We start from the raw sequence: 20,877 nt of genomic DNA on the forward strand, positions 1-20,877 counted from the left end.
AAATTCCTGGACACATACACCTTCCCAACACTAAACCGGGAAGGAGTTGAATCCCTGAATAGACCAATAACAGGTTCCGAAATTGAGGCAATAATTAATAGCCTATCAACCAAAAGAAGTCCAGGACCAGACAGATTCACAGCCGAATTCTACCAGAGGTACAAGGAGAAGCTGGTATCATTCCTTCTGAAACTATTCCAATCAATAGAAAAAGAGGGAATCCTCCCTCATTCATTTTATGAGGCCAGCATAATCCTGATACCAAAAACTGGCAGACACAACAAAAAAAAAAAGAATTCCAGACCAATATCCCTGATGAACATTGATGCAAAGACCTCAATAAAATACTGGCAAACCAAATCCAGCAGCACATCAAAAAGCTTATCCACCATGATCAAGTGGGCTTCATCCCTGGGATGCAAGGCTGGTTCAACATATGCAAATCAATAAACGTTAATCCATCATATAAACAGAACCAAAGACAAAAACCACATGATTATCTCAATAGATGCAGAAAAGGCCTTTGACAAAATTCAACAGCTCTTCATGCTAAAAACTCTCAATAATCTAGGTATTGATGGGACGTATCTCAAAATAATAAGAGCTATCTATGACAAACCCACAGCCAATATCATACTGAATGGGCAAAAACTGGAAGCATTCCCTTTGAAAACTGGCACAAGACAGGGATGCCCTCTCTCACCACTCCTATTCAACACAGTGTTGGAAGTTCTGGCCAGGGCAATGAGGCAGGAGAAAGAAATAAAGGGTATTCAATTAGGAAAACAGGAAGTCAAACTGTCCCTGTTTGCAGATGACATGATTGTATATTTAGAAATCCCCATCATCTCAGCCCAAAATCTCCTTAAGCTGATAAGCAACTTCAGAAAAGTCTCAGGATACAAAATCAACCTGCAAAAATCACAAGCATTCCTGTACACCAATAACAGACAAACAGAGAGCCAAATCATGAGTGGACTCCCATTCACAACTGATTCAAAGAGAATAAAATACCTAGGAATCCAACTTACAAAGGATGTGAAGGACCTCTTCAAGGAGAACTACAAACCACTGCTCAACGAAATAAAAGAAGAAACAAACAAATGGAACATTCCATGCTCATGGATAGGAAGAATCAATATTGTGAAAATGGCCATACTGCCCAAGGCAATTTATAGATTCAATGCCATCCCCATCAAGCTATCAATGACATTCTTCACAGAATTGGAAAAAAACTACTTTAAAGTTCATATGGAACCAAAAAAGAGCCCACATTGCTAAGACAATCCTAAGCCAAAAGAACAAAGCTGGAGGCATCATGCTACCTGACTTCAAACTATACTACAAGGCCACAGTAACCAAAACAGCATGGTACTGGTACCAGAACAGAGATATAGACCAATGGAACAGAATAGAGCCCTCAGAAATAATACCGCACATCTACAACCATCTGATCTTTGACAAACCTGAGAAAAACAAGAAATGGGGAAAGGATTCCCTAGTTAATAAATGGTGCTGGGAAAACTGGCTAGCCATATGTAGAAAGCTGAAACTGGATCCCTTCCTTACACCTTAAACAAAAATTAATTCAAGATGGATTAAAGATTTAAATGTTAGACCTAAAACCATAAAACCTCTAGAAGAAAACCTAGGCAATACCATTCAGGACATAGGCATGGGCAAGGACTTCATGACTAAAACACCAAAAAGCAATGGCACCAAAGGCAAAATAGACAAATGGGATCTAATTAAACTAAAGAGCTTCTGCACAGCAAAAGAAACTACCATCAGAGTGAACAGGCAACCTACAGAGTGGGAGAACATTTTTACAATCTACCCATCTGACAAAGGGCTAATATCCAGAATCTATAAACAACTTAAACAAATTTACAAGACAAAATCAAACAACCCCATCAAAAAGTGGGCGAAGGATATGAACAGACACTTCTCAAAAGAAGACATTTATGCAGCCAACAGACACATGAAAAAATGCTCAGCATCACTGGCCATCACAGAAATGAAAATCAAAACCACAATGAGATACCATCTCACACCAGTTAGACTGGCAATCATTAAAAAGTCAGGAAACAACAGGTGCTGGAAAGGATGTGGAGAAACAGGAACACTTTTACACTGTTGGTGGGACTGTAAACTAGTTCAACCATTGTGGAAGACAGTGTGGTGATTCCTCAAGGATCTAGAACTAGAAATATCATTTGACCCAGCCATCCCATTACTGAGCATATGCCTAAAGGATTATAAATTATGCTGCTATAAAGACACATGCACATGTATGTTTATTATGGCACTATTCACAAAGCAAAGACTTGGAACCAACCCAAATGTCCATCAATGATAGACTGGATTAAGAAAATGTGGCACACATACACCATGGAATACTACTCAGCCATAAAAAAGGATGAGTTCATGTCCTCTGGAGGGACATGGATGAAGCTGGAAACCATCATTCTGAGCAAATTATCGCAAGGACAGAAAACCAAACACCACATGTTCTCACTCATAGGTGGGAATTGAACAATGAGAACACCTGGACACACGGTGTGGAACATCACAGACCGGGGCCTGTCGTGGGGTGGAGGGAGCGGGGAGGGATAGCATTAGGAGATATACCTAATGTAAATGACGAGTTGATGGGTGCAGCACACCAACATGGCACATGTACACCTATGTAAAAAACCTGCACGTTGTGCACATATACCCTAGAACTTAAAGTATAATTAACAACAACAACAAAAAAAAAAAAAAAAAAAGAAAAAGAAAAATCACCCCTCCCAGAGCTTCTGTTGGTGTCCTATTTATTTCCTTCTTGGATCTTTCTTATCATCTTATTTGTTTTCTCTTTGGTCTGTTTTCCCTAACAGAATATAAGCTCCATGAGAGCAGGGACCCTTTCTGTTTTACTTTGCTTTGCATGCCACATAGCCCAGCATATAGCAGATGCTTAACACAGATTTGCTAAAGAAGGAAAACATTTTGGTGGGTAGGGATGACCCCCCCACCCCTGCCAATCATGAAGTTAAAGGCTAACATACTTTGAGAGTAATAGGCCTCCAACTTTGAGGTAGTTAAAATAGCAGACATCAGGATATACTGGTAGCTTATTTCTAAGAACCCCCAGGTTCCCGCAGCAGCTAGGATCACAGAGATGACAATGGAGGTGAGGTCAAAGGGTAGGGGTTGGAATTCTGTCTCAGCTACTTAATAGCTCTGGATTTAAGGCAAGTCACTCAACTTGGGACTTCAAAGCCTTTGTTTTCTCATTTGCAAAACAGGACTACTCTACCCTCACAAGTTGAGGATTAAGTGGCTGTCTGCGAGAGCCCTTTGTAAGCTGTTAAACACCATAATAACATCAGCTACCAGCAAAATATTTCCCCCTTCTTTGGTCTCTCCTGGGTGTATATAACGGAGTAGAAAGCAACTCCCCTATTCAAGTTCAGCCACAGATCCAACTTGTTAAAGCCCAGAATCTGTAGAGAGGAGATCCTCACTAAATCGAGGTCCCCCTGAAGGCATCTGACTTCATTAAATTGCAAAGGGCATATCTGATTCAATTTTTAAGCACTCCCAGGGCAGTGATACCGAAAAGACTGCTTCTTTACTGCCACTAAGTAATCACCAGGATTATCACTCTTAAGTATTCTGGATTTAATAAGGAAACCATTTAATTTCAAGATTTAAAATGACCTAGATTGCCAATTACCTTAGTTCTCAAGAACTATATTAAACAGCTTCAATCAGGCAGGACTAACATGATAATTCAATTTATTCTGGTTTGCCATACACAAGAGGAATGGAATTAAGCAACAGCGGATGGGGAACGGTATCCCTATTTCTTCCTGGTTAGCTCATAAGTCTTTCAAATTCTTACAATGCTCTCCCACTAAAGATTGGTAGGTCAAGGCAGCCACACCACACTCGGATGTGACTCAACAGTCCATTCTGCCACTGCAGAACCAATTCTGAGGCCAAGTGGTTTCTATGGTTTGGCCCTGGTCGTTCTCCTTTGCTTTGTTAGCAACTCCCTCATCACTGGCATGACACATAAGAGAGTCTTTGCCAACAGGCAAAAGGGCAAACTGAAACTACCTCTTTTGTAAGACTTGAAAAGAATCCATAAAATGGGGTATATGGTAAAATTACTCTAGGTAGGACAGTTAGGATAGGATGTAGGGACCCAAGACTGAGCACATTTGCGAAGAACATAAATAAAACTAGGCAACCATCAGGAAGATGATCTAGATCAGCATGCCTGGTCGATGCCAGGAATGGCTCTACCAGATTGCCTGTGCTGTTTCCGGTAGCTCCAAGTACCTCTAGGATGCTGACTCAACATTCCAGAACTCCCTTCTGTGGTTCTCTGCAGCACAGGCCTGCATGCTTGGCAGCCACCTGTGACCTACTTGCCATTCTGTAGGGACTGCTCCCAGGACTCACTATGTAATTTGCAAGGTCCAGTGTGAAACGAAAAAGTGGGGTCCGTTGTTTAACAATATTAAGAATTTAAAACGTTGACAGCACAGCAGTGAAGCAAGTATGGCACCTTTCTAAGCATAAGGCCCATGTGAATGCCAGGTCACAGCCATGATGGCAGCTCAGACTGTTGTGAGCACTCCTCTGATGACCAAGGTGGTAGGAACTTCCAACCCCACCAGCCTGACGGTACTGCTCTATGTCACAATACATAAGCCACCTTGAACAGATCTTTGGAAAGAGAAGTGAGGAGTAGCACCTCCTCCCTGCCCCACAATCAAATCGATAGGATCTCTCCTCACCTATTCAGCCGTTCTGTTTCCACCTCAAACTCTCTAATCTTGCTTTCTGAGATGGCAGATCCGTGTGAGTAGAGTGTTTGGAAAATCTCTTGGATATTGGAGCAGTCCTGAAGTGAGTGGGCCAGGTGCTCAGCCACACTGCTGGATACCTGCAAAAAGAAGCATTAATTCCCCTTTGGAACAGATCATTTCAGAGATGCATGTTTTGCATGCAAAAGAATTTAAAGCTGATATTCCATGAGAATCGGGGACTGGGAGGATGGTTACCCTGAAGGTTCTCAGTTTGTAGGATAGAATCCTAGTATGAAAAGCTAACTATTAAATACTATAAAAGCAGTAGAAAAAAAAACCAGGATCAAAATATGGCTCCTTCCCCAAGCACGTGGTGCTGGGCAGCCAGGATAGGGAGATCATGCCTTCTTGGAGTTCCTTAAATTCTGAATGTGGAACAGAGTCAGGATTTCTGTCCCCTATCCTGAATTCCCTGCCACTCCAGGCCACTGTTTTTGGTTTCTGTAGCCCAGGAGAGGGGCTGACTCCTTCATTTTCACAATTTGGCTTTGGCACAGAATCTGAATGCATGCATTTTTGCTCAGTGTAAAATTCTAAATTAGGGCCTTAAGATGCTATTCAGGCTCTCTCTGCCTCTGAGGATCAAATAGCTGGCTCTCTAAGCCTCATCCCCAATCCTAAAAGATCCCTTAAAGAAATGAAACTACTCCTTTTCACCATCCATCAGCTCTTACAGTCCCAGGGGGTTTCCAGACTCCACAAATGAAAACTCTGGAACTAAAGTGAAGGTTCTGGTCTTTCCTACCACTGGGCTAGGCTTCAAAGACAACATTCCTCCTCCGTGGAAAGCACATCCCCTTTCAAGATGGATGTGCAAAAGACGAAGTTATTTTAGAGCTCTTGGTCTCTGGGGTAGCAGGGTGATATAAGACAGATACTTCAAGACTTTCATCTATATCACCAAGAACTGGACCTAAATCATTTGTTTCTGAATGGTTTCAAGGAAAGGAAAAAAAATCTCCCTTAAAGCTGAAGAAGTAATTCACCATATGGATGGAAATCATCATACATTTTAATTTAATCCTTTGGAAGGAAATCAGGTATGATTTACTATTATAACTAACTGGTTTATTGGAGATAGACTTTGGAAGTTTTTCTGTCATCTACAATCCATTGTCTGTGTAGCTCTGCCGGGTACTTTCTTGCCTTGCTTCTCATGAACACTCACCCCTATGCTACTGATTTCTGAGCCCAGGACTGGCCGATCAGATGACGACGATTCGGACCTTGTCTTTGATAGCTTCACCCTCTCAGCAATCTTAAAAAAGAAAACAAAACATTATAGAAAACTACACACCACTCCTCAGATAAACTGTTGGGACTACGTTTATACAGGGCTACTTTTTAGCCATGTCAACTAAATGATTAAAGAACTTAAGAACAGCTCACGTCCAATTTTTCTACCACCAGCTTAAGCCAGGGCCTTTCAACTTCAGCACTGCTGATATTTTGGCTTGGATAATTCTTTTTATGGGGGTCTGTCCTGTGCATTGTAGGACATTTGTCAGCATCTCTGGCCTCTAGCCACAAGATGCCAGTAGCACTCCAATTGTGACCATCAAAAATGTCTCCAGACATTGCCAAATGTCCCCTGGAGGATGAAATCACTTCTGGTTAGAAAACACTGGTTTAACCTAACTTATTAAACTTGATAGTTAAGAATCAATCTTACTGTGGTGGCTAGCAGAGCTACCAGGCAAGCCAACAGGCATAATTTTAATCATCTGAGACAGACTCAACATAGGTACTGGGGGGCTGTGGCAGCGAATGAGTGGGGCTACTTCTCACAGCTGCCACAGCCTGTCCATCATAATCTATTTTTCTTTTTTTGTGGCAGAGCTGTCAGTCTTGTGAGTGGGGAGATCACTGGTTCATTACTCAAGGTCCCTGACTGGGCTGAACCTTAGTCTTTGAGAGCAACTCTGTCCACTGTGAAGTACTGGAGCACTTGACAAAACGTCTCACTCTCCATAATGACTTGTCAGCTGTGACATTCTCCAGCTGGCTGATTAATGAGAGCTGGCGTCCAGGTTGCAGCTGAGAGAGACTTAAAACTATTAGTGGGTTATCTCTCCTTGCAGCTCCTGCATAGAAGGCCTGCGTAAGGTCCCAGGGGAAGCCCCTTGTGCTGTCTCAGCTAAGGGCATGCCTGTACAGTGGCTAGGATGAGCCTGGTGCTTCCAGATAACAGGAGGTGTTCCCGCTCATCGGGTCCATCCCCAGGAACTCACCTTGGCGATGGGAATGTCATTGCTGCTGCTGCTTGTGCTCAGCTCCCCAGTGCTGGGGTTAATCGGGCGGTTGGTGGAAGTGAGGCGGCCAGGGCTGGAGGGACCTGTGGCCTGCACGCTCTGTAGTCGAGTTTGAAGCTCTCTGACCTGAAATCATAATGCTTTTAGACATAGTTGGTGCTTTCCCTGGCTAAAGAGCAAAACAGCCAGATGGGTAGGTGGTGGGGCTTTCATTTACATTGAGGGATCAGCCCACTGAAAAGCTAGGTTGGTTGAGTCCACATAAAAGTCATTATATTCCTTTTTTTGGACTAATACTTTTTTTTTAATGAATCAGTTTCTTAAATCACATGTAATACAAAAAGTAGAGTTATAAACCAAAGTGATGATATTACTAGTTTTTATATTTGCCTAAGAGTCACCATATTCTTAACAGAATCTGCCACAGACCATCATCTATTCTTCACAATCGTGAGGTGAACATATTATGTAAGGCACTGGAAGCTTCCAGGATGGATGACCATCTTTTTTTATTTTTATTTTTTTGAGACAGGGTCTTGCTCTGTTGCCCAGGCTGGAATGCAGTGGTGCAACCATGGCTCACTGCAGCCTTAATCTCCTGGGCTCAAGGGATCCTCCTGCCTCAGCCTCCTGAGCAGCTGGGACTAGGTGCACACACCACACCTGGCTAATTTTTAAATTCCTTTGTAAAGATAGAGTCTCGCTATGTTGCCAGGGCTCGTCTTGAACTCCCGCACTCAAGCAATTCTCCCACCTCAGCCTCCCAAAGTGCTGGGATTACCGGCATGAGCCACTGTGCCCAGCCACTGGATAACTACCTTTAAGGAATGTTTATTCTTTCAGCCCCACTTGCCTGACCGTGCTGCGGACTGCAGACGAGGACCCAGGATGATATCACCTCTCATGGAATCATCATTTCAGAGCCCAGAGGAGACAGGAATGATTTCAACACAAGTGCACTTGAGTGTTATAAATTTCTATCTCAAGTGTTACGGGAAGCAGAAAAAGGGAAGAATGTAACTCCAGCTGAAGTCATCCAGAGAAAGCTGAACGAAGACAGTAGTACTTGAGCAATCTTAAAGGAGAACAAGTGAGGAGATGGCTTTAGTGGTGATATGCCTGGGGGGTGAGAGTCGGGGGTTGAACAGGTGCTAGAATGATATGCTATGTTTGAAGAGGTGCAAGTTATTCAATATGTGTGTTTTAGCAGAAGTGTCTGTATTGGGGAAAATATTAGGCTAAGAGAAGAGACATTGATGGAGCCAGCACCTTTTCCCCAAGTTACCTACAGATGAGATTTTCCCTGGAATAGTAGGTAGGAACGTCTAAATAGTCCTTCTATATAAAAAAGAAACAATGGACCCTCTAAGTTACATTTAAAACGTGCATTTACCTGCACAGAAATTAAATGTCCAAATCCTGCTCCTCTATAGTTACAACTCTGTGACTTCGAAAGAGAGAAGTATTCCAAGTAGCTGAAGAGAGTTGCTAGAGATTGGTCTTTTATAACCTTGGTCGCAGTTTCAGCATGAGAGTGCAGTGTCTACCTCAAAGAGCAAACTAACTACAACACCCAGCGGTCCTTACAAGTGGACATCAGACTTTGTCGGGCTGGGAAGAGTTAGCACTAGGAAATTTAAGACAGGGCTTTCTAAACAGAATGTGTACTAGAATCCCCCAGAGGGCTTGCTAAAACAGATTCCAGGGCCCTACCCCAGGGATTCTGATTTAGCAGGGTCTGGATGAAGCCCAAGATCTGCATGTCTAGTAAGCTCGCAAAAGATGCTGATGCTGCCGGTCGGGGACCATACCTTGAACAGCACTGACCTAAGGGACTTCCAAGGCCACAAAGCACTTTAATCCCATAGACAGGAAGAGTGGAGCCATGCCCCGGTGCCAGCCCTGCCGCCAAAAGCCTTCTAGACAGGGCAGAGAACAGGCACATGGCCCCTTCTCTAAAAGGCACTGGAAAGCTTTTCATATTAAATGTCTAGGATGTCTCCATCCTGCTAACTTGGGAACCAAAAGTAATTGAAATTTCAATAATTCATCAACATATTAGAAGCTAAAATAGGAAAATTCCCTCAAAGCAAATTGCATTCAATAGTGGAACAGCTCAAAAGTGCCTAATGCTCTGCCACGGTTCCAGTAACGGAGGATCGATGGAAATGCTTGCTGTCCTCAAAACAGACCAGACAGAGGGCTAAACTCAAAATAGCCTAAAGAATAGGAAAATATATCCCTGTAGAAGCCAAATGGTACTGCTGATGAAGGATTACAGGACTCGTTCTGAAATGGTCCCTGACAAACCAAAAATGGGTACAGGGGTGGATACCTCATTATGCCACAAAGAGAGACTGGGCAAAGAGACAGGGCTCATTCATTTCCTCAGGGACTGGGGGAAACCTCCCGGTGGAGACGGTGAATTTCAGTTTTTACTGCTGATGAGTCTGATAAGGTCCTGAATAATTAACAATGTTAACACCACTCCAAAACCTAAATGGTGTCTGAATTGCACTCAAGACAATCAGTGGTCTGTTCTTAGAATCCCTACTGGCCTACTCATCTTGTTTTTTTTTTTTTGTATCTCTATTTAAAAAAAAATACAGATAAAAAAAATCCTGGGCAATTTATAAAGACTTCATTAAAACTATCCGTGTTTTAAAAACATTTCTTCTTCTAATCACAAAAGTAAAACACGCTCATTGTGGAAAATGTAGATGACACTAAAATATAAAAACAGTCAAAGTGCTTATGTTCTTTCTTACTCTAGAGAGGCAATTAACTCTAATCATTTTCCTTGCTGTGTATGTGCACACATGTGCTTAAAATAATTTCTAAATCTAAATATCTACTTTCACTTTAAAAACTTCGGACCCAGAGAATGTCTTTGAAAACTAAAGATGATAAACATGTTTATTTTGGGCTATGCTTTATTATTTAATGATAATTGCTAGCCAGTGGAAACAAACCCAGCTGAAGGGAGTGCAGTGTGCCTGTCAGGGAAAGAAAGACAGCTGGTTAAGTGGCCTTCTCCCCCGTCTTTTGATTTGAGAGTGAGAATCTTAATTTACAGGAATAAATGCAAGAAGCAAAGGCTAAAGCCAATATCCTGAGTCAGCTTAGGCATGGCTTCGGAAAGAGGCAGAAACATAGTTAATAGAGTCCTCGCTTTTATTCTCACCCATTGTAGTGGGTTGGATTATGTCTCCCCCAAAAGATATGTCCAAATTTGAATTCTCAGTACCCGTGAATGTGACCTCATCTCAAAATAGGGTCTTTGTAGATATAACTAAATTAACGATCTCAAGGCAAGATAATCTGATTTGGGTGGGCCCTATGTGCAATGACTGGTGTTCTTTTAACAGAAAAGGAAGGGATATTTAACACAAAGACAGAGAGACACAGGGAAGAAGGTCCTGTGAAGATGAAAGCAGAGATTGGACACAAGTCAAAGAGCACCAAGAGCTATCAGAAGTTCGAAGAGGCAAGGAAGGATTCTCTTTCAAAGCCCTTTGAGGGAGTGTGGCTCTGCTAACACCTTGAGTTTGGACTCCTAGACTCCAGAACTATGAGAGTTTGTAGTAATCCAAATACTCCTTCTTCATTGAAGACTTATTTTTTTTGAGACAGGGTCTCACTATGTTGTGTTGCCCAAGCTGGCCTCAATCTCATGGGCTCAAGAGATTTTCCCGTTTTAGCCTCCCAAGTGGCTGGGACTACAGGGGCATGCCACTGCACACGGCTATTTTTATTGAAGGAATTATGTTGCTCTCTACAGAATATATATTTTGGAGTCAAGAGATAGCCAAGAACCAGGGCTAACCTGAGGCAGGGACTGACACTTGCGGGAACATCATTCAGCACCCTTCACAGCCTTTCTCAACTGGGGTTCCTCAACACCAGAACATGACCTGAGAGGCTGTTTTTTCACTTCTCCTGAAGTTACTGCGTGTCTGGTAAACATTATGATGGGAAACATGCTCTGAAAGAGGGATATCAACAAGGAGTGTCAAAGTGCAGAAGAAGAAACCTGGCTGGCCTCTGCCTTCCTAGAGCAGGCAACGCTAGAACTCAATCTTGAAGGCTGAACTGTTCAACAAGCAAATAAAGAGGAAAAGATAATGGGGAGACTCTGGAAGGTTCAAGTAGGGAAATGATATTAAAAGGTTGCAGTTGTTACCCTCTGGTATTTCTTCAAGGGTTTTGCAAAAATCATTTGATTAGAGGAGAAAATGGACTGAAGTAAGGAAGAAAAAGTTGGTGAGCCAAGAGCTCTACTGATGGTTCAGATAGGAAATTATGAGGGCTCAAATACAGTCAGCGAAGTGGGAATAAGGATGGCAAAATACACCCTAGACCAGTACTATCCAACAGAACTCCCTGTACAGACGGAAATGTTCTAGAGTGGCGCTATCTGCTATGGTAGCCTGGTGCCACACGTGGCTGTAAGCACTTGCAATGTGCCTGGTGTACTCAAGGAACTGAATTTTTAATTGTATTGTATTTTACTTTATTTAAATTCAAATCTAAATGGTTGTATGTGGCTAGTAGCTACTGTACCCATCAGTGCAGTTCTAAAAATATTCAAGGAGGTGAAAAAACAAACAAAACACCCAAACTTGTAGCTGGGGTGACTCAGTGGATCATGGAGTTACTTAGCAATGAGAAAGAAAAACATAAAGAGAAGCTGATCTTTTCAGAAAGAAATGACCAGAGCTGACAATGTCCGGAGCTGACAATGATGTCAGCTTTGGACATGCTGAATTTGAGAAAACAACTGGGTATGTAAGGGAGGGCTTATCAGTTAACAATTAGAGATGTAAGTCTGAAGGAAAGCAATTAGAACTGGATAGATAGATTTAGGAATGCTGGGCATGGATAAGGTCCAGGAAGGAGGTGTGGCAGTGTGGTGGGCAGAGTGCCTGTGTGGAGCTGGCAGGAGTGGAGGGTCAGTGGAGGACAGGGAGATGGGGACACCTTTTTCTCGGGGAGAAAAGGAAAGGAGGTGAGGACGGGCAATAACAAACGTGATTTGCAGACTGTCAGGGGAAGATGCGAAACAGGGACTCCCATCTGATGGCTTCTATTTTCTCTGCTAGGCATGAGGGGGGAATGTCAGAAATGAGAAAGGAGGCTGACCTAGGACCATAAAAGAAAAAAAAAAAAAAGGGAGCTTACACAGCAGCACTGACAGCTCAGTTGAGCTCTCTTTGAAGATAGTAGACTGAGGAACACATTGTTTTCTTCCAACTCTAGAGACCTCATTAAAATAATAGTACAAAATAAAAAAGGATTAAAACCACAACGGAGATAAGAATGTGCTTGGGGCATTGGCCGAAACAAAATTTGGACACGTTCCTCAACGGCCAAGTGAAAAGAAGAGCACTGATGAAAGACACAGAATAAAAAAAGTCTATAATGTATACAAAGAGAGGCAGCCAGTCTACCCAGAAGGACGGTGGCAGACTCTAATTCAGCTTTGGCGAGAGCAGGAAGGACAAGAATGAGAACAGAGGCTTTCAGAGGTTAACAGAGGTTGCAGCTATGTAACCGTATACAACAATTGAAACTTCCCAGCATATGACAGCTTCAGCTAAAGTCAACAGGTGCTCCTCCTATTAAAAATGCATAGAAATCCTGCATTAAAAAAGGAACAATGAGAAATAAATTCATTGCCAAGGTCAAAAGACAGCAAAATCTCCAGATGCCAGAAATGAGAAAGAAGGCTGAAGGAGTTGCCAGGAGGTGGTGCCACCGCAAGCCCAGGGGCTGTGAGCAGGGCACAGAATGAGAGCGTGGGAGGGAGGAGATGGAGGGCGCCTGCTAGTCTAGCTGCTTGAGCTGATCCCTCTGCCTCACGCCTGGAGCCTCTCTGCCTGACCCATAGGTGAAAAGCTGAAAGTGCTGTCCACAGAAGGAATCCTGAGGCTATGCAGCGGAGTCAACCTTCAGAAACCAAAACCCCAGACCAGTGGCACCTTTGGGTGTGAGGTCCAAATTTATACTAGCTGCATACTGTGGGACTCCAAACTTGACATGAACAATGGAAACTGGTTTGGATTTTGCCAGGCCACCCACTGCCTCAGAAACTGCCTAATTTGTAAATTGCCCAGTATCAAGAGAGAACAGGAGACTTAGGCTTCCCATGACTGGGAGCCCAGGTCCACAAAGCTGCCAGACACAGAGTGAGGACAACTACAGAGAGCAAAAGATAAAACAAGAGAGCCAGCAGTCTGAATCAGGAGCTGAATTCACCCTAGGGGAAATGAAAATAAAGCAACTGGTAAACCACATCACAATAGGTACACTGAGGAACCTTAAAGAGATAAGGGGAATAATTTCCTTAAGATTAAGAAATAATGAAACAAAAATAGATACCAAATCTTAAAAGCCTTCTTGTGGGGCTAGGCACGGTGGCTTTGGTGGTAATCCCAACACTTTGGGAGGCCAAGGTGGGAAGGTTGCTTGACCCCAGGAGTTTGAGACCAGCCTGGGCAATATCGCAAGACCCTGTCTCTACAACAACAACAACAACAAATTAGCCAGGAGTGGTGCATGAGCCAGTAGTCCCAGCTACTCAGGAGGCTGAGGTGGGAGGATTGCTTGAGCCTGGGAGGTCGAGGCCATGGTGAGCTAGGAGGATCACACCACTGGACTCCAGCCTGGGTGATGCAATGAGACTCAGATACACACACACACACACACACACACACCACACAAACACACACACACACTGCCTTCTCATGGGATAGAGGCATCTCAGGTTCTGTGGGTCTGTGGGTGTTGTTCTGTTTCATTCACTACTGCATTGCCAACACCTTCAACAGGGACTGACACAGTCTCAATAAAATCTATTGAATGCCACTAAAAAACCTATCACCTTAAAATCTAATGCCTACTTAGAATATTGTGGTAGGCTGAATGATGGCCCCCAAAGGCATCCACGCCCTAAACCCCGAGAACTGTGAATGTAGCCTTGTATGGCAAAAGGGAATTGAGATGGGTAGAGTATCATGGATCATCTAGGTGGACTCAGAAGTCACAAGACCCCTGTAAGAGGGAAGCAGGAGTGCCAGAGTTAGAGCTCTAAAGATGCTATGCTGCTGGCTTGGGAGATGAAGGAAGGGGCGTAGTCAAAGGATGCAGGCTCCCTCTAGATGCTGGAAGCGACAAGGAAGTATATTCTCCCCTCCAGCCTCCAGAGAGATGCAGCCTTGCCGATACTTTCATTTTAGTGAATGAGATGCATTTTGGACTTCTGACCCCCTAGGACTGTAAGATGATAAATTTGTGTTGTCTTAAGTCACTAAGTTCATGATAATTTGTTACAGCAGCCACAGGAGATTACACAGCTATTATCAAGAGTGTGGGCAAAAATAAAGACCCTCTCAAAGATTAAGTATCTATCACCTATAGATCTTTGCTGAAAGAATTTCCTAAGAATACATGATTTTCAGTACCAAAAAAATTAAACCTGAGAAAAAGAATGGGATGAAAGAAACAATGGAAGTACAAGAGCTGACACGGATGTAGGTGGTGAAATACTCCTTTGCTGCTGTTGGGCAGATGGGCTGGCCAGCTTTCCCAAAAGCTGCCCTGGGGTACTTGGTCAAAGCAAGACTATACATACTCTGAGACTCAGCAGTTTCACTCCTGGACATGTGATCCTGAGTAATTCCCACCAGGCCGGAGGAGACATGTGCAAGGGACTATGCCCCGGAGCATTGTTTGTGGTCATGGGAAATGGGAAGCAATTTGATTGCCAGCTGCTGTAAATGCAATAGGTGGGTCACTATAGAATGCTAGATGTCCTTAGACACACAGGACCAGATGTACACACAGCCATATGGACAAACCTTAAAATCAGAGTGCTGAGGAGAAAAACATAAGAGAAGGCGACAGCACAATAACATTTAAATAAATTAAAAGTAATGCAAAACACTATCTTAGGACATGCACAAAATGGGGGGAAGGGGATGGGATATTATATGGGATAAATTATTTGCAAGGAATAAATTAAAAGAGGGACCAGTGAATGTGACTAGTGAATATAATTATCTTCTCTCTCTGTCCTGAGTGCCAAATTACAACAAAAGCCAGGCATGGTGGTGCGCACCTGTAGTCCCAGCTACTCAGGCAGCTTGCTACGCAGGAGGATCGCTTAGCTTAGAATTCAAGGGTCGAGCGCACTGTGATTACACCTGTCAATAGCCACTGCATTCCAGCCTGGGCAACATAGCCAGATCCCATATCTATCTTATCTATCTATCTATTGATCTCTCTCTCTCTCTCTCTCAATCAATCCAAAAGAAAGTAAATGATGCAAGCCAAGAGCATGAGGGATTAGGCAGAGTGGGAAAGTGAGATATTGGGGGGATTTGGCCCTAGAGCTGTCAAACACAAAGAGTGTGCACAGAAGCAGGTTTCCAAAGTGGTAGGAAATTCCTTGGAAACGTGAGGCTAGGCAAGTATGAGACAGGTCAGCTATGCGGATGCTTCAATCTCTGAGTACAATTGTGGGAGCACAGACAAGAGTCAGCTGATGAAGTCATCTGTGAATGTGGCTCACAGATGAGTGACAAGCAGGAAGGCAAGGTGGCACCAGAGTCCTGAGCAGGATCAGAAACATTTTTATTAGCCATAAAAGAAAGAGCCTGTTCTGCTGATGATACGTAGCAGTGCTCACTGGGTAGTTGTAATTTCAGGCAATTAGGTTGTAATTCATAATTTCACTGTGTAATGGAGCTGGTTGAGATGAGATGATTCCCACACTATAGAATGGTGAGAATCACTAGGCTGGGAAAGCTCTACTTAATGAGCTTCATGCAGTTAGTCCCTGTGTAGTTTTTGGAAAGCTGCTATCTCGAAGTCCAGGGTTTGTAGATATTTTGCCGAGAACCACACCTCTTATTGGAGATTTTATATGATTTTTCTTAGAGCCCTCAAATAATCAGAATCTATTTACAGCAAATATTTATTTCTTTCTATAAATCAAATTTACATGGTGTTTCAGGATAGTGGTATTTTATTGTTAATGGCAATTTTGGCCAGATGGAAACAGAAGAGAGAGATCACAAAATAGAAGGAGAAAACATCCAACAGCATTTCCATCTCTCGGAAAGTTTGATATGTGTGCTATTTTCTCTTTTGTTTTATAGCCCACTAAAGTACCTGGATGTGTTATAAAAATGGTTGCCTTGGAAAAGGCCAGCATTTTGGCAATCTTCCTTTTTTTTTTTTTTTGAGACAGAATCTCACACGTCGCCTAGGCTGGTGTGCAGTGGCGCGATCACGGCTTGCTGCAACCTCTGCCTCCCGGGTTCAAGCGATTTTCCTGCCTCAGCCTCCCAAGCAGCTAGAATTACAGGCGCCCACCACCACGCCTGGCTAATTTTTTGTATTTTTAGTAGAGATGGGGTTTCACTATGTTGGTCAGGCTGGTCTCGAACTCCTGACCTTGTGATCCACCCGCCTCAGCCTCCCAAAGTGCTGGGATTACAGGCATGAGCCACCGCTCCCAGCCAATCTTCCTAATTTCTTACCAGCTTTTTGACAAATTGAGTCAGCTTCTTTCATGACAGCCAAGAGCTAGCCTTGAAGCAGCCTGGCCTCCTCATAGGTACATGAGGCTGGGGTGAGTAAGCAAATACTGGTGCCCACAGCAGGAGTTGCCTCACAATCTCCGTGGCTCAAGTGTGTGTAAGGCCCTCATGAAGTAACTGGGAGCTGTGTCCATGGAAGAGGTCAAAGAACCAGGGTTCTGGGGATTCTCTGCCTTGGATTCCCCCTAAAACTCCCTCAGTCTACAGAGAGGAGGGGAACACAACACTGGACTCAGGTCAAGGTAAAAGCATGCATACCACCAGCTTCCTATTTTCTGCAACAAGCTCAGTGTGCCTTCATGTAGCATTAGAATGCCAGGAGAGTGGGTCTGTGAAACCCTAAGGAATCTGGCCCCCATGTTGCTGTAACAGAGGACATTTTACCCACTGTTGGTCTGCATGGGAGTGGGGCTAGGATGAGGACAAGGGTGGACAGAAGGCTACAGGAAAGTGGTCTAAACAAGAGAACAATGACAACTGCCTCCCCTAATAAGGCCACCAGATCCCAAATTTTGGTACCAAGAGTTAACATCAATGTAGACTTGGGCAAGATTGTTAAAGCTTTTGTGGGCCTCTGTTTTCCCATCTCTAAAAAGGGTATAATAATAGTACCTATCAGCTAGGATTCTGGAGCAGATTAAACAAAATGTGCATAAATCATCACCCATCACAAATAAGTGTTTGAAATATGTTCTGGGCTATTATCATAATTTAGGTTTTCAAAATTATTTATTTTTAGAGACAGGGCCTTGCTATTATTACCCAGGCTGGAGTACAATGGTGTGATCACAGCTCACTGCAGACTTGATCACCTGGGCTCAAGCCATCTTCCCACCTCAGCCCCCGAGTAGCTGGGACTATGGGTGCACACCATCACACTTGGCTAATTAAAAAAAAAAAAATTTTTTTTTTGGTAGAACAGAGGTCTTGCTATGTTACCCAGGCTGGTGATTTAGGCTTTGAGTAAGTCCTGCTTTGCCTTTAGAGGTATCTGATTTTAATCTGGGGGGTGTCTAGTCTGAGAGGAGTTCAGTCTGCAAATATTCACAGAATGTCAATACTATCAATATTAGTAACAGAGCCTTTCTTAAAAATAAGCCCTACTGAGCTTGCACTGGTAAGTGGCTCCCTGTGGAAGTGATTTCCTTCATGGGGTGAGCTGGGGGACTTGGCACCGGGCCAGGCAGTGCCTCCAGGCCTTGGGAGCCCCGGGGTGCCTGTACCCTGGTGGACTCCACCCTCCCTCCACTTCTAGCTCAGATGACCCTGGTGAAGGGACAGTGCAGGGCAGGCTCCACATAGCAGGCAGCTTCCCCAGCAGACGCCGGGCTTATCACTGCTACACGGTGGGCCCAGGAGGAGCAGGCCGGGCATGAGGAGAAGGCAGAAAGCCTGTAGCTCTTTCTCTCAGTTCACCTGCAGAGGGGAAGTAGAGGACACTTGGAGAAGCTCTTGGCCCATGTCCAGTGGGTGACCAAAGGACACTGCCTCTCCCTTCCTTGTCTCCAAGTGCTGACCACAATCATGATGTGGGGGAGTGTGCCAGGGTGCTACACCCCATTTACTGACTCTGGCTCATGGAAAGGCCTGGGCACACATCCTCTCAAAGAGCTTCCCAGTGATTCTGACACACACGTGTGGGGTCACCACAAGATGGATGAGTGAAACTGCCTGTTTCTCTGCAACTCTGATTCACGGCCAAGTCCGGCTGGTATCATGGTCAAAGCATATAAATCAGCTGCATCAGAAACTTGTACTGTTGAATATCCACATGTTCCTAAGCCCCTTTATGGTTAGGTAAAGCCATCTGCCTAGTTCTGGTCAACAGGCAGGGCGCAGAAGCATTTAAATGCTGTGGTGGGAGCCTTTAAGTGGGCTCTTAGGTGGTGGACGGCCAACAGTCTGAGTTTCTGAGTGAATGTATGGATCAGAGACGTGCACCTGTCCCCTAACCTGCATTGAATATATGGTGCAGGCAAGAAACAACGTGCCATGCCACTGAGATTTGGGGAGTGAACCTGTTATTGCAGAAAAATCTAGCCTCATACTGACTAATATACCAGCCATACAAAAGAAGAGCCACCTGAGCCTCCCATGTGGAAGGAGCACACTGAAGCCAGACCTGGCTCCTCTCAGCTCCCTCCCATGCAGCTAGATGACAGCTGGGGAGAGCTGAGAGGAGCGGTGTTGAGACAGGACTTGTTTTTACAAAACTTTTATGAATTTAAACTCAGCTAATATTGGCATCCTCTTCCTTATCCTGAAAAGAAATTCCCATGAAGAAATGGAACAAATAAGAAATGAAAAAAGTTCCATAAAGGACAAAAAAGAAGACTCAGCTTATATGTGAATATCAAACCATTAAAAGCTGTGAGATACAGATCATTCTCCATAATCCATACTTTTTTGTTTTTGCTTAATTTGAAAATTAAAGAGGACAAAGAAGAAAAAAAGCAATCGCATACTTCCACTGCCCAGATTTAACCTGTTAATATTTTAGCATATCAGTGTTCTATTTCTATGTATATACTTCTGCATATTAAAAATTATACAATGATATGAATACATTCATTAAAAACATAAATTAGAACATTATAGAGAAGTTTAAGGTCCCTTTGAGGCCAATACAACATATTACCATTATGATGTTGGTTTATATTTTTCTGGTCTATTTTCAATATTTTTATATACACACATATGAATATCTATGAAATGGAAATTTATACAGCTATAAATTCATAATAAATATAAAGTACTATTTTGCAGTCTGCATTTTCTCTATATAGCCCTGTCTCAAGAAAAGCAACACCGAGGAGAGGTAGAGTGGGACCAGCTCAGATGGGACTATGGCCAAATGAGGCTAAGAGAGATGTGAGGGAAAACACAGATGTCTCTTTATTTAACCTCTGTAAGATCACAACACTTACACTTCCAGGCTGGTCTCAAACTCCTGGGCTCAAGCAATCCTCCTACCTCGGCCTCCCAGAGTGCTAGAAGTATAAACGTGAGCCACCGCACCTGGCCGAGGGTGACTTTTATTTGGTTCAAAATAGCATGTCTACTTGTCTCTTGAATTTACTGTGGCAATGAAACCAGAAGCCAGACCCCCAGGATGAGAGAGGCCCAGGAGAGACAGATGGAACTCATTCCAAGACATGCAGAAAATACCCAGGTAGAGCACAGTGTGTAAAGAAGAAATTGTTAACATCTTATGACATGAACATGCAGAAGAATTCTGTAAATCTGAAGAATTTCTAGAAAATCTCAGAAGGAACTTATGTGGCCGATTTGTGTTCAAGTCTATGGTTCAGCGGGACACAGTTTCATGTGCCTGTGGTCATATCAAGTTTGCTTCGCCAAACACACTGGGGAAAGTGCTGATTATTTTTGCCACATCATGGCTGACTTAAACAATGTAGCTAAAAAAATGGGAACAATGTGGAGAAAGTGGATCCTGCCATCACACGACTCTCTGGGGAGCTCTCAGGGCACTCTCTGTGTTTACCTGTCCCCACCACTTGACATATACCTTGCAATGATCTGTTTACTTGCCTGTCTCCCCGACATCCTTGAAGCCAGGGACTGTGTCCTGTTCATCACTGTAACCCCTCTGTCTGGCACAGAGATGACCAATCACGTTTGTGAAATGAATGAATGAAGAATAAAGTAATTCCTTTATAGAGTAATTCTCCCTTGCCTACATTAAGCCCAATTCTTTATGTGTGAGGAAATACATGGTTATATCACAGAGCAAACAGAAATAAATGATCGCCTCATTCAATAATGAACTAGGACCAATAATAAAATTGCCTGTTGTTCCTTAGGTACTGCTCTGCCACTAGCCCAATTTGTTAACTGACTACATTAAAGATCTAATTTAATTAAATCTTGAACAAAGCTCAGAAGACCTACAGAGAGCACTTTGCTTAATTACAGGCACGGTTCAAGCATCAATCCTATTGATCTGGTCAGTTAAAATTCTATACAATGAATGTGGGCAAAGAAAAAAAGAAAAAGAAAGTGGCCCCAATTGCTTGTCAAGGAACTTTGATGAACTATGGATTCAGAGCTGCTACAAAGACAGCAAAGGCAAACCAGCCTTGTACTCTGTACTGTCACAGGATAAAAATAAAATGGTACCTCAGTCACTCT

The 20,877-nt window shown here is 43.3% G+C and overlaps 1 protein-coding gene across 5 annotated transcripts in view; it reads right to left on the reverse strand.

Moving 5' to 3' along the window:
• Window positions 1–20,877, reverse strand: part of MCC (MCC regulator of WNT signaling pathway) — a 463,570-nt gene that overhangs the window by 54,726 nt on the left and 387,967 nt on the right. For all 5 annotated transcript variants that reach the window (XM_009449469.4, XM_063810572.1, XM_063810574.1 and 2 more), the window contains 3 exons: window positions 7,100–7,246; window positions 6,037–6,126; window positions 4,797–4,945 (listed from right to left, as the gene is read on the reverse strand). In XM_009449469.4, coding sequence (XP_009447744.3) covers window positions 4,797–4,945; window positions 6,037–6,126; window positions 7,100–7,246 — 386 coding nt within the window. The remainder of the gene's footprint in view (window positions 1–4,796; window positions 4,946–6,036; window positions 6,127–7,099; window positions 7,247–20,877) is intronic.

The sequence above is a fragment of the Pan troglodytes genome, chromosome 4 (genome assembly GCF_028858775.2).
Source record: "Pan troglodytes isolate AG18354 chromosome 4, NHGRI_mPanTro3-v2.0_pri, whole genome shotgun sequence".
Lineage (NCBI taxonomy): Eukaryota > Metazoa > Chordata > Mammalia > Primates > Hominidae > Pan > Pan troglodytes.